A 14,044-nucleotide genomic window follows, 5' to 3' on the forward strand; every position below is an offset into this window, starting at 1 on the left:
GATGGCGGCTGCCGCCATCGCAAGCCGCTCTCCTGCTTTGCAGACCATCTTCTTGTCCACTCGTCCGCTCCAAACTCTCTTGCTGCCCTGTCTTGCGTTGTGAAAATGGGCCGTCGGGTTTTCGAATGCGCCGTGGGGAGGCAGCAGGGGCTGGGATGGTGCTGGGCGTTGGATTGCTGGTCCCTGTGTTCTGCTGAAAAAAATGGGGCCACACTGTAAAAATAGCACTTTATAATGGGGTTTCATTTTTGGTTTTTAAGAGGCAAGGCAGAGCTCCTTCAAGAGCACTGTAAACCCATTATAACCAAGAGAGGGGTGTGTGTGTGTATATTTATATATTTATATATAAAAAAAGTATATTGAGAGCTTGCTTGTTTAGAAGATACAATGCGTATCTCACCAAATATTTTTTGGTGAAGGTGGTGCTCTCAGATTGTCTCCAGCTCGTGGTCTGCTGTCTCCAGTCCCTTTGCAAAGAGCTCTTGGACTGGTCGCAGGCCTTGGCTTGTACCAACTTGACCTCCCAGCACTTCATAGTGTACACAAGGGCCTTTGTCTTCTGCCAGGCTGCTTGCAGGTCTGCTGCTCTCCTCTGCTGTTGTTGTCAGAGCTTGCTGCAACTGTAACACTTACCTGTTTTCCCTGTATGTGTGGATAATTCATCCCTTAATGCGTCCTACTTTGCTATTTCTTATGACGATTCCTGTTGGCCAAAAGATGCCGTAGAAGGAACTGCCTCTTGCTTGATGTGTCTCTGTTCCCGGAGCCCTGGCCGATCCGTAGATATTGAGACTAACTAAGCTGAAGGTTGTCTTTCTTCCTTCACAGAAAGGTGCTGGATACCATCTGGATTTGTTCTGGGTGGCCATTCTGATGATCATATGCTCCTTCATGGGTCTGCCCTGGTACGTTGCTGCTACCGTGATCTCCATAGCTCACATCGACAGCTTGAAGATGGAGACGGAAACTTCAGCCCCTGGAGAACAGCCCAAGTTTTTGGGAGTGAGGTATGTCAAACCAGAAAGGCCTTAATTGCCTTGTTTGCCTGCAAAGATCAGTTTGTACTATAAATGATCTTGCCTCAAGCAGGACGCCTGCAGAGGTTCAGGGGGAATAGCTCTTGGATTTGCTGTAGATCTTCAGATCGGCTGCGCTTCCTTACAGCTTTTTTTTGTCGGTGGAGGATATATCCGGTTAGAAATTCATCTGGCCTAGACCTTTTGCAAATACCCTTTCTTGAAAAGCAAGAAAACTGTCGCACGACGTGCGTGCCCGTAGATGGGGGAGAGCCTGTGCAAGGGGAGAAGAGGAAGGAAACTTCGCCCCGGAGCTTAGACTTTTTCTCGATCCGCTTTGGAGCACGCACGTCAAAGTCACCCCAAAATACCCAAAGCTTCCCAGAGCGAACTCTAGTGCCCCCGGGACACCGCAAAGCGGTCGCGAAGAATTTTCTGCTGCTTTCTTTGTATTTCCAAACCCGGCTGTGAGATTTAGCAGCGCAGGTCTCTGGCAATGCCTTGGACAAATCCCCGTGTAACTCCTCAAAAGCTGGTTCGGCCAGATCGGGTGCAGTTTTTGAGGAAGGAGATAAATTTACTGCAGGTTTCCTTATCCGTGGAAATCAAAACAGGCATTCATTAGCAAACATAATGGTAAAAAAATGTAAACCTGTCATGCCTAGAGCAATCAGCTCTACTTAATCAAGCAATTTTTCCTGTGTTTGTTTGCCTTAATTAAGTGGGGTGAAGTGTTTTCAATAGGAGCTCTTCTGGCAATCAGGCCGCTTGTAGAAAATAAAAAATGTAAATGGAAATTTAACAGCCTAACTTTCAGTACTCTGAAATATTACTTGGGGAAAGTCTTTTTGGATGTAGGGAGCGGCTGCGGGTGCCGATGAAGGCACGTGTTCGGCACCCCACGAAGGGCCCGGACCATTTATCCAACTGTTGGAATACCATGACCAGGACTCGAAATACGCTGCTAATCTAAGAGCGGAGGGCCGGTGATTTATTACCTATTTGCGTGCTGTGAATAATGCCGGGCAGAGAATTTGGATGGCTAGTTAACAGTTCCTAATGTTTAACGTGTAAACACGCTCCGCCTGACGCGGTAGCAATGCGCTGTTGATCCACAAACAGCGGAGCTCTTGCAGGGTGCAAACACCGATCTGATATTTAAAAAAAAGAGATTTATGAGGCTGGGGCAGGATCCAAGGTACCTGCCCCGACGCTGTGGGCCTGCGATGGCCGCTCTGCTTTGAAAACTGGGGCTGCAAAAAGGGGTGTTAAGCTGGTTTTGAGTGCTCGGAGAGGGGGAATAAAAGCAGAGGGAAAGCTGGAGCCATGCTGCTCACCCCGTGGTTTTGTTTCAGGGAGCAGAGAGTCACCGGGGTCATCGTTTTCATCCTGACCGGCGTGTCTGTCTTCATGGCGCCCATCCTGAAGGTAAGGACATCACCTTTCCCGCTTTTCCTTTGGCTCATGCAGCCGAAGTAAGGCCACAGCAACTGTCAGGCTATTTTTAAGCTACTAAAAAAGCTCACTGAAGCGTGGAAAAGGAGATTAGCGAGAATTACTCGCGCAATTTTACAATTTTCTGGAAGCTTCCTTTTGGAAGGAAAAAATGACATCGTTGTGGCGTGCTAGATAGTAATAGCGACAAAGTTCAGGGCTGGTGGTCTTGGGGGCTGTGAGTTTTTTTCATTTAAAGTTTGTTTTTTTTTTTTTCTTCTGTGTTTGCATAAAGTTAAGTTTCCTTTTATTTTACACTCTTATACCTCTGCCGTGCCTGTGGTTTGTGGAAAATACGTTGTGGATAAAGCTTGGGAGCATACTGGTGGCCTGATGGAAGGATGGTTGGCAGCGCGGTAGAGTTGCTGTGTGGAAGACGCGGGTTACCAGATGGATACGTAGGTTTAAAAGTATATTTGCATTTATTTGAGTGTGTGCGCATCTTGACACGTACACCTGAAGAAAATCTTCATTTGGTGCTTACTGATAGGGTATATGCATGGCCCACTGAGAGAAGGTGGGGTTTTTTTTCGTGAAAGAGAATACGCAGAACTGGTGGCAATGAGCAGAGCCTACAGCTGATGATATTAGTCCATGGGTACAGTTTTGGCCCAAAATCCTTGGGATTTGGGACCGCTGCTGTAGCAGAGCTGAACCCTCCCCAGGCACACACACCTCAGCAGTGTGAGGCTGCTGCAGCATGCCCGTTTTTTTGTAAAAAAGCCAGCACAACAGTCACATTTTCACTCTTCTGGGCCGGATCCTCCTGAAACAGCACATCCCTTATTGCTCAGAAGCGATGCCCGGCTTAGCAGTATGGAAAATGTGTTTCTGGAGGAAGCAGTGCAATTAAATGTGATTTCTTAATCTCCTGGATTTTTTTTTTCTCTTGTGAGTTTAGCTAAGGCTCTGAACGGATGTGCTGCTGATGGACCGTTTAATCTAGGTAGCTAGCTATTTTCCAAGACCTGAAATTTGTCGGCACGTGGCCACAGAGAAACGTTGGCCTTGGTGGATCATCGGATCATAGAACGAAACTGGAAAACCTGCTTATCCACGGCTTGTGGAGGATACTGCCTTCTTCTCCCGGGACGATGGTTTCAGTGGCGCCGAGCGCAGGAATACTGTACAACAGGAGATGTCAGCTCTGCAAGTCCATCTCCAGGGACCCGTAGACCGATGGTACGAGCAGAAGATGTCAAAACAGGTAACATACGTACTGAAACAGTGTCACCGGGCACTGTAACACAGCGACGGAGCAGACGGGTGTCTGGAGAAGAGTTTCTGGAGGAGGCCGCTGAGTTTTTGGTCACGAGGAGGTTGGAAGCCACGGGGCCTGTGAAGCACCGCTAGATGTGAGCCTGAAGGGGCGGAGGCAGAGAGCAATGGTGCCGCCTGTCTATAAAGTGGAGAAAGTGGCTTTACAAGTCAAGTGCGTTCCTATTCTTGATTTCTAAGGTTGTTTAGACAACTAGCAACTTTTTGTGCCTTGGTAACAGTTTCCTCCTCTGCACAAACAGGCATTTCCGTGCCCTTAATTTAATGCCTGATTGCGATAATTCTGTTCGTTAGCTCATGTGACCTTTCCCTGCAAGGTCTCTCTTCCTCTATTCCACCGGGGTCTGTTATTTCCCCTCTTATTGCCTCGTTCGTTAATTGCTTGCCTGTGCTTCCCCTAAAGGACGCGTGTGGGGGAAGATGCCGGCGGGAGGACGCCTGAGGATAAAGCGGCACGCTCCTCGCCCACGTGCCAGCGAGAGAAGTCCCTGGCAGCGCGTCAGGACCTTTAGCAAACTCCAGTGGCAGGGTCTCCTGCCCCAGAGGGCTTTGCTTTGCTCAAGGCATTGCAGAACATTTCAGCCTCCTCACGCCAGCGGCAAACTGAACGCTAGCGATCCCCAATCCAATATAAGAGGCAACCCACAGAATAATCCCAGCTCTTGTTTTTTGTGGCTTTTGCGGTGTTTGCTCTGGTTTTTGGAACGTTGCGGATGTTTCTGCTCAGTTAATGGCAGATCTCCCCAGAAACATCCTCAGCCCTGCTAGGAGAATGACAGGCACTTTCCTATAAATACATTTTTAATTCTCTTGGCTCGCAGCAGGTTTGCTGGGAGCGCCGAAGCCAGCACCCCCATAGCTAGTGAATACTTTGCCAAAAGAAAGTCTTCCAAAAGGAAAGCGCCGCTTGCTACTCTGCGGGATAATGTGCCGAAGTTTCACCTAGGGGTGATTTACAGGATTAATCATCGTGGAATGGTGAAATAATATTTGGACGTTTTTCTTTTTTTTTTTTTCTTTTTTTTTTTTTTTTTGAAAAACAGAAAGAAATAGAAGGAGAGGGAAAGAGGGCAGTGTAAATGAACTAAAAAGCTAAATTCTGAAAGCCTCTTACCCAACTTGCTGGAGGAGATATTATCCTGTCTCGTCTAATCCCTCGGACCCAGTGATCCCTTGGACACCCCCATCTCTGTGAACCCCGTGGCGGCACACGGTGACGGCAGACAGTCGAAACCAGCTCACTCAAGGAAGCAAATACATCCAATATAAGGGTGAATTAGCAATCCAGAAGCTCGCAGGAGGTGATAGGGAACGAGAACCAGGGGAGGGAACGGAAAAAAAGTAGGCAGGGAAGCTTTGATCTGGGATGGCGCGTGGCCCGGTGACTCGGGTGCTCATGTGGCCCAAGGGAAACGCACGCGTTCAGGATCAAGGCCTCCAGGGATATGTGCTTAGCTCTATGTTTTTGACCCGGTAAACGATGAATAAGGTGAGGAATACAACAAAACAAGGAATAACTGTCGTGTTATTTGCCTCTTTAGCGAGTTCCATGCAGGGCTTGGAAAGCAAACGTCCCTCGGTGGGAGCCTTGGCCGTGCTGTGGCTGCCATTCAGTGGCAGCCACCCGTCACTGCACAAAGGCTTTCCTTCGTCAACGGCGGCAGAGCTCTTCCCGTCCTTCCTGGCTTCAAATAAATCGCACAAAGGCCGTTATTCAGCTCCCACGTGTGGTTTGTGCCCAAGTATTCCCAGTCAGGTCACGCCAGGCTGGTTGCCCGCAGTTCTGTGGTGGGACCGAGAAGCGGTTCCTCCTCTTGGCAGCCGCGTGGTGGCTTTTGCTGTGGTGGACAGCTTTGTGCTTCAGGTCGGAGGGACAGATGCTCGTTCTGGGGAGCGTGTGTGGTGGAACCTTGCACCTTCCTCCCTTCTGAAGAAAGATATCCCCGATGGCAGGACCGGTGTTGGAGGCACGGGCAGCACTTAGCACTTGAAGGAGCAGAAGTGGATGTTTGAAAGGACAGTTCCCGGCAGTGGATAAACTCACAGCCCTGTGTTTGTGAATAGTTATGGATTAAAGTGGGTGGCAGATGGAACGGTCAGAGACTTGGTTGGCATGACTGTCATTGCTGAGGTGGGACTCAAGAGAAGAGCCTTTCTGGACAGATTTCCATAGCTTACTGAGCTGGACATACCACAGGATGGCGCTGCCTTTTCTTCTTCTCTACCTTCTACTTCTCATCTCACCAGAAACCAGGAGGTGAAAAGCAATTTGAAGCTTACTCGAACACATTTACCCTGCCTCTTCTTGAACTTGCTGACTGGCTGGCTCAGTTCCCTTTGGTTCTTGGAGAGACGTCCAAGTCCCAGTGAAGCGGAAGAGCCCAGGGTTTGTCCGGCCCCTGCCCTGCTCCTCAGCCCTCCAGTGATTGCACAAATGTTCTTGTGGCTCTCAAAACACAGCAGAAGGATTGCTCGCTTTCTTACTCTGCATTGTCCACTTGTAGGTGCAGTTTGAGTTGATCACAGGGTAGGAATTACGTCCTTCTGCGTGTTAACGGTGCACTGTGTATGGGGAGGGTGTTCACTCAGTTTCTCCTGCTCTTCCCCCGCAGTTCATTCCCATGCCTGTGCTCTATGGCGTCTTCCTCTACATGGGCGTCGCTTCCCTCAACGGCGTGCAGGTGAGTCACTGGCCCAGGTTGCCCAGAGAAGCTGTGGCTGCCCCATCCCTGGAGGGGTTCAAGGCCAGGTTGGACGGGGCTTGGAGCAACCCGGGCTGGTGGGAGGTGTCCCTGCCCAGGGCAGGGGGGTTAGAACTAGATGATCTTTAAGGCCCTTTCCAACCCAAACCATTTTGTCATTCTGTGATTCTATGGGTCCATCCAACACTGGGCCGTCTCCAGAAGATGGTAATTATTAACCAGCGTGGGGTTTCTTTCACAACCCTCCACCCTTTCCCTTCTCCTTTTCCTTCCCAATAAACCCGGGGAGGGTAGCAACTGTTTACAAACATTGCCACGAGCTGGCTGTCCTGACATCCAGACCAAAGGGGAGCCATCTGCTCAGCGGGAGAGTAGCCAAGCCCGAGCCCTGTAAGCGATGGGGGGTGCTTTGTGTGAAGACCCGGGGTCCATCTTCTCACCCCAGCCGAGTGATGCCAAGGGCAGCGTATGCTTGCAGAGGCCCCGAGCTCCTTCCCGGGGTGGTTCAGGGCATCTGACACAGATTGAAGGAAAACAAGGGCAGATGATTGATGGCAGCGAGGCTGTTCTGCAACATTAAGGAGCAGGAACGTTGCTGCTTTGCCGAGGATGGGAAGCCAAGCCCCTTTCTTTGTCATTGAGGAAATACTCCGTAAAAAGCCTTTCTCACAACGCGGCGTCTGTTGTTGGCCCTAGGAGGCTGGAAGCGGTTTTGTTGCTTTCTGGCACCCTATTAATTGTGGCCTTTCTTTTTAGCACTTGGTTGTGCTCTAAGGGGAAAAGACTGCCTGTTCTGCGAGCACCATGAGAATTTCCTCGGGTGTTCGTCAAAACGGCCCCGGCTTTCATTCCCCGGTGTGAGATCCATCTGGTCTCAGCAGCGGGCAGTGAGCCCGTGTTCAGGCAGGGGACAATGAGGGGATTGTCATTTTCACCCTGGGGTTGGTTCTCCTGGAGGGGTTTTCTCCTGCTTCCCCGCCCAGGTGGTCAGGGGACTGGGCAGCGTGTTTTCCCCTGAGCAAGGATGTTTTTCATTCAATGAGAAATCACGATTTTGGTTTAACTCCAAGTCCACCCGGTCCAGCACGGGGCAAGGGACGCTGCCCCAGAAGCTCCCGGTCTTCCTCACTCCTCAGTTAGGTTCCTTTCTGTTCTCTGGTAATGTGGCGTCTGCCCTCATCTCTGTTGACCTCTGCTGCCAATTTATTTGGAAAGAAAGTGGGGGTTTTTAAATGACGAATGTCTTTCCTTGGCAGGAGCAGGGCAGGGGAGGGTGGCAGAAGTGACCCAGAGTTTGATGCTGACGGTAGTTTGGGCATACAGCTTGTGAAAGCCACAGCAGATCAGGCCCACTCTTTCAAAGCCAGAGGAGCAATCTCCACCGCCACCTTCGTTCCTTGGTTTGCACACTGATGACCAGAGCACATGGAGTCCTGCTCCTTAACATAAAGGCCCCTCAAGGCCTTGCTTTGAGAGGTGCTTCGCTCTTGTATCTCTGTTTGGTTGCCAAATATAGTGGAGACCTAGGACCTTCACTTGAGACAACTGAGTTAACGTGTTTGGCCCACCCCGTGTTAAGCCCAAGTCGGTCAGGATAGAGGAGGTGTGCTGGGTTTTCTTCTGGGTTTCTCTTATGGACGGAAAGCAGGTTGATTCAAGGGCACCCTTCATAGTGGATTAATGCTTTTGTATCTCTTTTTTTGTGTTTCCTGGGTTTCATTTATATGTCCGTTTCTTTTCCTTTCCAGTTCATGGATCGTTTGAAGCTGCTCTTAATGCCTCTAAAACACCAGCCCGACTTCATCTACCTGCGCCACGTCCCGCTGCGCAGGGTCCATCTGTTCACCTTCCTGCAGGTGGTGTGCCTGGCCCTCCTCTGGATCCTCAAGTCGACCGTGGCTGCTATCATATTCCCTGTCATGGTGGGTGATGTTCTCCTTCACATCCCTCCCTTCCACAGCCTGCACCTTTCACCCATGGCCATACCTTCCCATCCACGGGCAAATCCAACCTTTCCTTGTCGAATCCCTAGCTCCAGGCTCTGCCTCCATTTGTGGCGCTGATGTAGGACTACACGGGGTCAGTGTTGCGGTGGCAGCCTTTACATAAGTCCTCCGGAGGAAAACGAGCCTGGAAAGTTAATTTTTTTCCAGAAGGGTGTAGTTAATTGTGACCGTTCCTGGCTGCCAAGGTTAGATTTGCCATGTTTTCTCCTTGAGCTGCAGGAACGAATGAGAGGTGCATAGTTTTCCTTTTTTAGTCAGCACTAATTACCGGGCAGAAAACGTCTCCCTTGCTTTTAAATAGCACAAATTGACAAAACCAAGAATGGGGCTCGCCGTTAAGAGGTGTGCCAAACGGAGGGAAAGGATTAGCTAAATTAAGAGCAAAAGAAAGAATGTCTTTTTCCTTGAACTCGAGTAAAAAGACAATGACGTTGATTCCTGTGTTTCGCATCGGAGGATGACATTTAAGTTTGTAGGATGCGCATTCTCTTCCTGATAATGCACATCTGAGTCACGTAAACACTTATTTGGGATGTTGAGAGATCAAATGTTCATCACACAGAACATTTTATTTAAGAATAAAACGCGCTGTTTCTAAAACACACACTGTGCGGTCAGTCTGGTACAGTATTTCTACGTCAAGGAAGGGGAATAGTGAAACAGCTTTCTGCGCATGTAATTTATTACTAGAGCCGTAGACACAACTAGGCACTTACACCAAATAAAAACCAAACAAGTGTTAAGGGGGGTTTATACGTATATATGAGGCCGAGTGGATGGAGTGTGGATCCAGCGGGACCATAGCTGCCCGCGCAGAGATCCTGCCGAGCCTGGTGTCTGGCCTGCAGATGGGTCAGACTGCTGCAAAGTCAAAGCTTTATGAAACTCCCTTAAGAAATCTGGGCCCAAAGTCCCCTAGTGTCAGGTTTAGGGACAAGTAAAAAGTCAGTTGTGGGTGCAGTTAGGAACGGCAGTGCCTATTTAAGGGAGAGAAGGAGGGAAAGCAGAAAACAGAACGAGGACAAGCGTTTGTTCTCTGGTGTCGGTGAAATGAGAAAAGATGATGCAAGTGAAAGAATCCTCCAAATGTTCTTGCTGGGACACATGCTCATATATAAAGGTGTTAAAAATCAGCAGTTCCCGCTGACACGCCGTTCCGTTGCGTTTTCATGGCTGTGTTGTACTGCTGTTGAAAGCTGAATCCAAGATGCGGACAGATGCTCTTTCTCTTTGCCCGGAATAGAGAGGATCTGAGTGAACCCAAAGTCTGCTGAAGTTCGTTAGAATGGTGCAAACCCGGTGAAGGTACAGTCGCAGCTTAGATGTAGCTGGATCTGGTGATAAAACCTCAATCATTTGCACTCATGAACAAAAAGACTATGAAAAGCCAATTAGTGAAGATCCGGCTGATAGGCAAGCCTCTGTTTATTTGAAGGAAAAGCACTTTTAGTACAGAAGTAATACGTGATGGGATAATTGTGGGTGTCTACATGGCATCTTTCCATCCCCTGAGTATTTTCGCAGTTCTGTAATTGCGTCTGAAGCTACGCAAGTCAGCGCTGGAGATCCTTTCCTAGGAATTGTTTGTGCCGTTGAGCATCGTTGCTCGGAACAAACTCTTCATCGTAAAGGCAGCCTTCGGTTGTCAGGAATGGGGTGTATCTTGTAGTAGCCGGGTTGAGGAGCTTTCAGTCTGTTGCTGTACCCTTTGGTAAAGAGTAGGTGGGATGTTGGTAGGCATCTGGTGGTGGTGTTAAGCCCAGCGTCGATGCAAACGCCTGTTTCAGACACATCCCTTCTCTTTTTCCCAGCGCTTTGGATTGCAGTCTCGCACAGAAAAAGCTTTTCCTCCAGTTTCACACAGCCACAATCCTAGTAAAGTTTATTCTGCAAACTCTGAGGGCACAGTTTGGCCTTTGTCTAATTCCTAAAGAGTTCTTAGATCTGGGGAAATGGTGAGAAAAAAAATACAGACAGTTACCTAGGCCGCCCCCGTGAACCTGCATACTCATTTTTTGTCTCTGTTATTTTGCCTGATGCCTGTCAGTTAAAGGTGACCTTTGTCTCTACAGGAGTATTAAGTGATTACGTACTTTTTTCTGTAGGTTGCTCCTGTTTATCGTGGCGTGAAGCGGCCACAGTTCCGACTTTCAGGTTGATCGAGATAGCCCAGGTGTTCCCCTTGTTCTCTGTATGTTCACGTACAACCAGAACTAAAAGCGTGTGGGATTAAGAAGCAGCATCAAGAGGAATGCGCAGGCTGTTCCCAATTAAAGTCCCTCTCTGCCTTTTCAGATCCTGGCGCTCGTAGCAGTCAGAAAAGCCATGGACTACCTCTTCTCCCAGCATGACTTAAGCTTTCTTGACGACGTCATTCCAGAAAAGGACAAGAAAAAGAAAGAGGATGAGAAGAAGAAGAAAAAGAAGAAGGGCAGTATGGACAGTGACAATGACGATGTAAGGAGCTTTCTGCCCTTGTCAAATTACTCCTTTCTAGGTAGCTGACCCGGGGGGACGGTCCCTGTCCCCCCCATCTCTGGGGCTGGGGGTTTCCCGGCCTCATTTGAAGCCGACCCACTCAGTCTTTTGCTGCTGCAGCAAATCGGCCCCGAAAAAAAACTTCTTTTCTACGTTGCCTTCCCTTTTCCAGACGTCGCCAGCCTGTGGTAGGTGGTATTTGCCTTGCCAAGAATGCAATCGCGCTTCCCACAAGAGCACTAGATACCTGCTGAGATGTCGTGCCCTTTGCTAGAACGCCTTTCATCGCCCTGCCTTGTTTATCTTCCCCTCCTCCGCCTTTCTTCCCCGTCGTTGTCTTTTACATTTTAGGAGGAGAACGGTTTTCGCCAGCAGCTCTGTTACTTCTGAATGTACTCTGGGTTTCTTTTTCAATATTTCTTTTAATTATTTAAAAGCACGAAAGGATGTGACTTGTCATATTGCAGGAAAGGCTGCTTTCTCTTGATCATACTCACGACCTAAGTATTTTCAAAGCATCCATGCCCTTCCGCAGTGTACTCTTTGGTCCTATCTCAGGTCACAGCATGCCCTAAAATAGTGAAATGTAGCTGCTTATGTCATTTTTAAATGCGGTGACCCGAGTAGACCAGATCCACGTGCCTTAGACCATGCTATTTTTCACTGTATACATAATAAGAAGAAATGCGGTCCTCATGCCTTTAAACGTTCGCCTACCCAGGTCTGGCGTGAACTTAAATCCTATAAATTTACATTGAAGTGCTAAACATCCTGGTTATGTAGGACTTTGTACAGCAAGTGTGAACTGCCTTTGGAGAGCTGGCGGCCCCGCTCAGCGTTACCTTTGGCAATGTGAAAAGGGAGCCAGGCTTTAACGATTTCAGGCTAAGGGGAGAGTACAAAGCACAGCGTCACTTGTTCTGCTCGTGTAACCCTCCAGGGTTCATGAAGAAGGGTTTTTCCCATGGTGGAGGCAGAGGAAGGAGGGTCACGGGTGCGGGGTTGCGTGTTTGGAGGGTTTCTGCTTGGGTATTGTCCGCACCCTTCCCTCGCTGAGCGGATCTACCGAATCAGCCCTCCTTGGGGGTTAGACGATACATCTGGCATCTTCAAAAGGAACGGGGCGGCTCCAGGAGTTCCCCCAGAGCATCCCCGTGCCTGATCGTGCTCAAGGGTGGGAGGAGAAAAGAGGCAACCTGGGTCCTGGTGGGGGGACAAGCCAGAACCTGAGTCCTTTATGGGAGAGGGGTGGAACACCTCTGCGGATCTGTGCTGGAGCCAACAAAGTCGGGCTGCTCCGATAACAAAATACGCAAAGTCCTTTTTATGAAGAATATATGCTGTGTCAAGTAGAGTGTGTACGCTGCAAGAGACAAAACCGGGCATTTGTTAGGTGAGGGTGCAGCGCGGCAGGAGGTAACCTGGATCCAGACCTTGTTCGATCAAGCTGAATCCCAGCTGGGAAGACGGGCAGATTTCAGACAGCAAGCTCCCCTCTCCTGAAATGAGGGAAAACACCCCGTTGTACATAGCGAATAGTCAGCAAAGGTTTGGCTCCATCCCCTCCTCTTAACCGATTTGAATCCAGCAGCATCGTACCCTGAGCCATGGCTCCCCTATCTCCGGAATTTTTTAAGCTATCTCCTCTCTTCTCAGGCTTTTCATGAATTTCAGGTACAGTAATTGATCTAATGGGTAAGAGAATTTATGCAAAATGTTGGTTCTTAACTCTTCTTGGTTTGTTTTTTTTGGTTTTGTTTTGTTTTCTTTTCTTGTCTTTTCTTTTCAGCACTTGCTTTTACCAGCTTCCTGAATGTAAAGCGCTTGGCGTTTGATTATTTTCACCCTTTCCCTTCCAGAAATATGCCCCCCACCAAGTTAATCCAGTGGGATTTGTTGGGCAATCAGAGTTCAGCAAAGAGGGTTTCTGGGCGTTGCTGGTGCAAGTGGGGTTAGAGGAACGAGTCGGGCAAAGCCTGGCATCAGGAGACCATGCTCGGCACTCGTCAGGACTCACCTGAAGTTCTCATTGGGGTTTACTGGCAATCAGGGGCAGCGAAAAAATAGCTGCAAAGAATGATTTTCAGTTCATCTCACCATTTCTCCCTCCGCCATCTCTAAAAAGTATGAATTAGTGCAGCCGATTGCCGCATTTGCCTAATGAAAACTCAAGCGCCTTGGTTTTGTCTCGGATTCTACGTCAAAAAATGCATGACCCAAGAAAGGCCAGACAATTTGAGAAAAAAAAACCCAATAATTTTGGGCTGGTATGTTTAGTTGCAGAGTCAGAAGTGCTGTGCAATGGTCTCATCTCCCCTTTGGGGCGTTTTTGCCAAGTGCAGATAGTTTTTCCGTCTCTTGTAGATGGTGAGGTTTAAAGCAGACCGTGAGCATCAGCGCTGCCGTTCCACAGACCTCTTAAATTTCTTTATTGGCACTGAAACGGCGGTAACACTGGGGAGGCTACCCAAGCTCTGCTTACAGCAGGGCCCAAAGGGAGGGGGGATTTGGGGGTGGCTTTATTGCCTCACTGCTTTTCTCCAAAGTCGTCTTTATTTGAGCTGTGCTTATCCCTCAGCCTCCTCAAAATACTCCCGAGGGAAACGTTTTGCTGTTGGAGTATGAAGTACTGCACTGGATGTCACTTATGTTAAAAAATAATTAAAATAATAATAATAATAATCGAGGGAGAGGGATTCTCTGGCCTCTGTAATGTTTTCCTGCCCTGACTTGAAGTTCTCCCTCCCTCCCTCCTCCCGGGGGTCGTGCTTGGTGCTGTGTCTCATTCTCTCCAGGAGCAAAGATGCGTTAACGTGTTTGGCAAATATCACCCTAATTCCTTTGCCCGGTTATGCAATTATGAGCCTTTCCTGGGTTAGGAGAAAGGACGCTTATTTTACAAAAAAAGCGGAATAATTCCAGGTATCTTCTACAGAGCATAAGCAGGTGGATTATTGAAACCAGTGGGGTGTAAATCAGGCTGGTACCCGAGCTCCGGGGCATCCCACGTGCGACTTCTCCCTGTGGTTGTGCCTCTTGGCACCCGCTTTGCCGCTTCTCTGGCTGGGAG

General features: G+C 48.9%; 1 protein-coding gene across 6 annotated transcripts in view; it reads left to right on the forward strand.

Moving 5' to 3' along the window:
- Positions 1-14,044, forward strand: part of SLC4A4 (solute carrier family 4 member 4) — a 185,104-nt gene that overhangs the window by 165,920 nt on the left and 5,140 nt on the right. For all 6 annotated transcript variants that reach the window (XM_074588736.1, XM_074588735.1, XM_074588733.1 and 3 more), the window contains 5 exons: positions 829-1,007; positions 2,372-2,444; positions 6,401-6,469; positions 8,239-8,412; positions 10,792-10,953. In XM_074588736.1, coding sequence (XP_074444837.1) covers positions 829-1,007; positions 2,372-2,444; positions 6,401-6,469; positions 8,239-8,412; positions 10,792-10,953 — 657 coding nt within the window. The remainder of the gene's footprint in view (positions 1-828; positions 1,008-2,371; positions 2,445-6,400; positions 6,470-8,238; positions 8,413-10,791; positions 10,954-14,044) is intronic.

Source organism: Larus michahellis, chromosome 5, assembly GCF_964199755.1.
Source record: "Larus michahellis chromosome 5, bLarMic1.1, whole genome shotgun sequence".
Classification (NCBI taxonomy): domain Eukaryota; kingdom Metazoa; phylum Chordata; class Aves; order Charadriiformes; family Laridae; genus Larus; species Larus michahellis.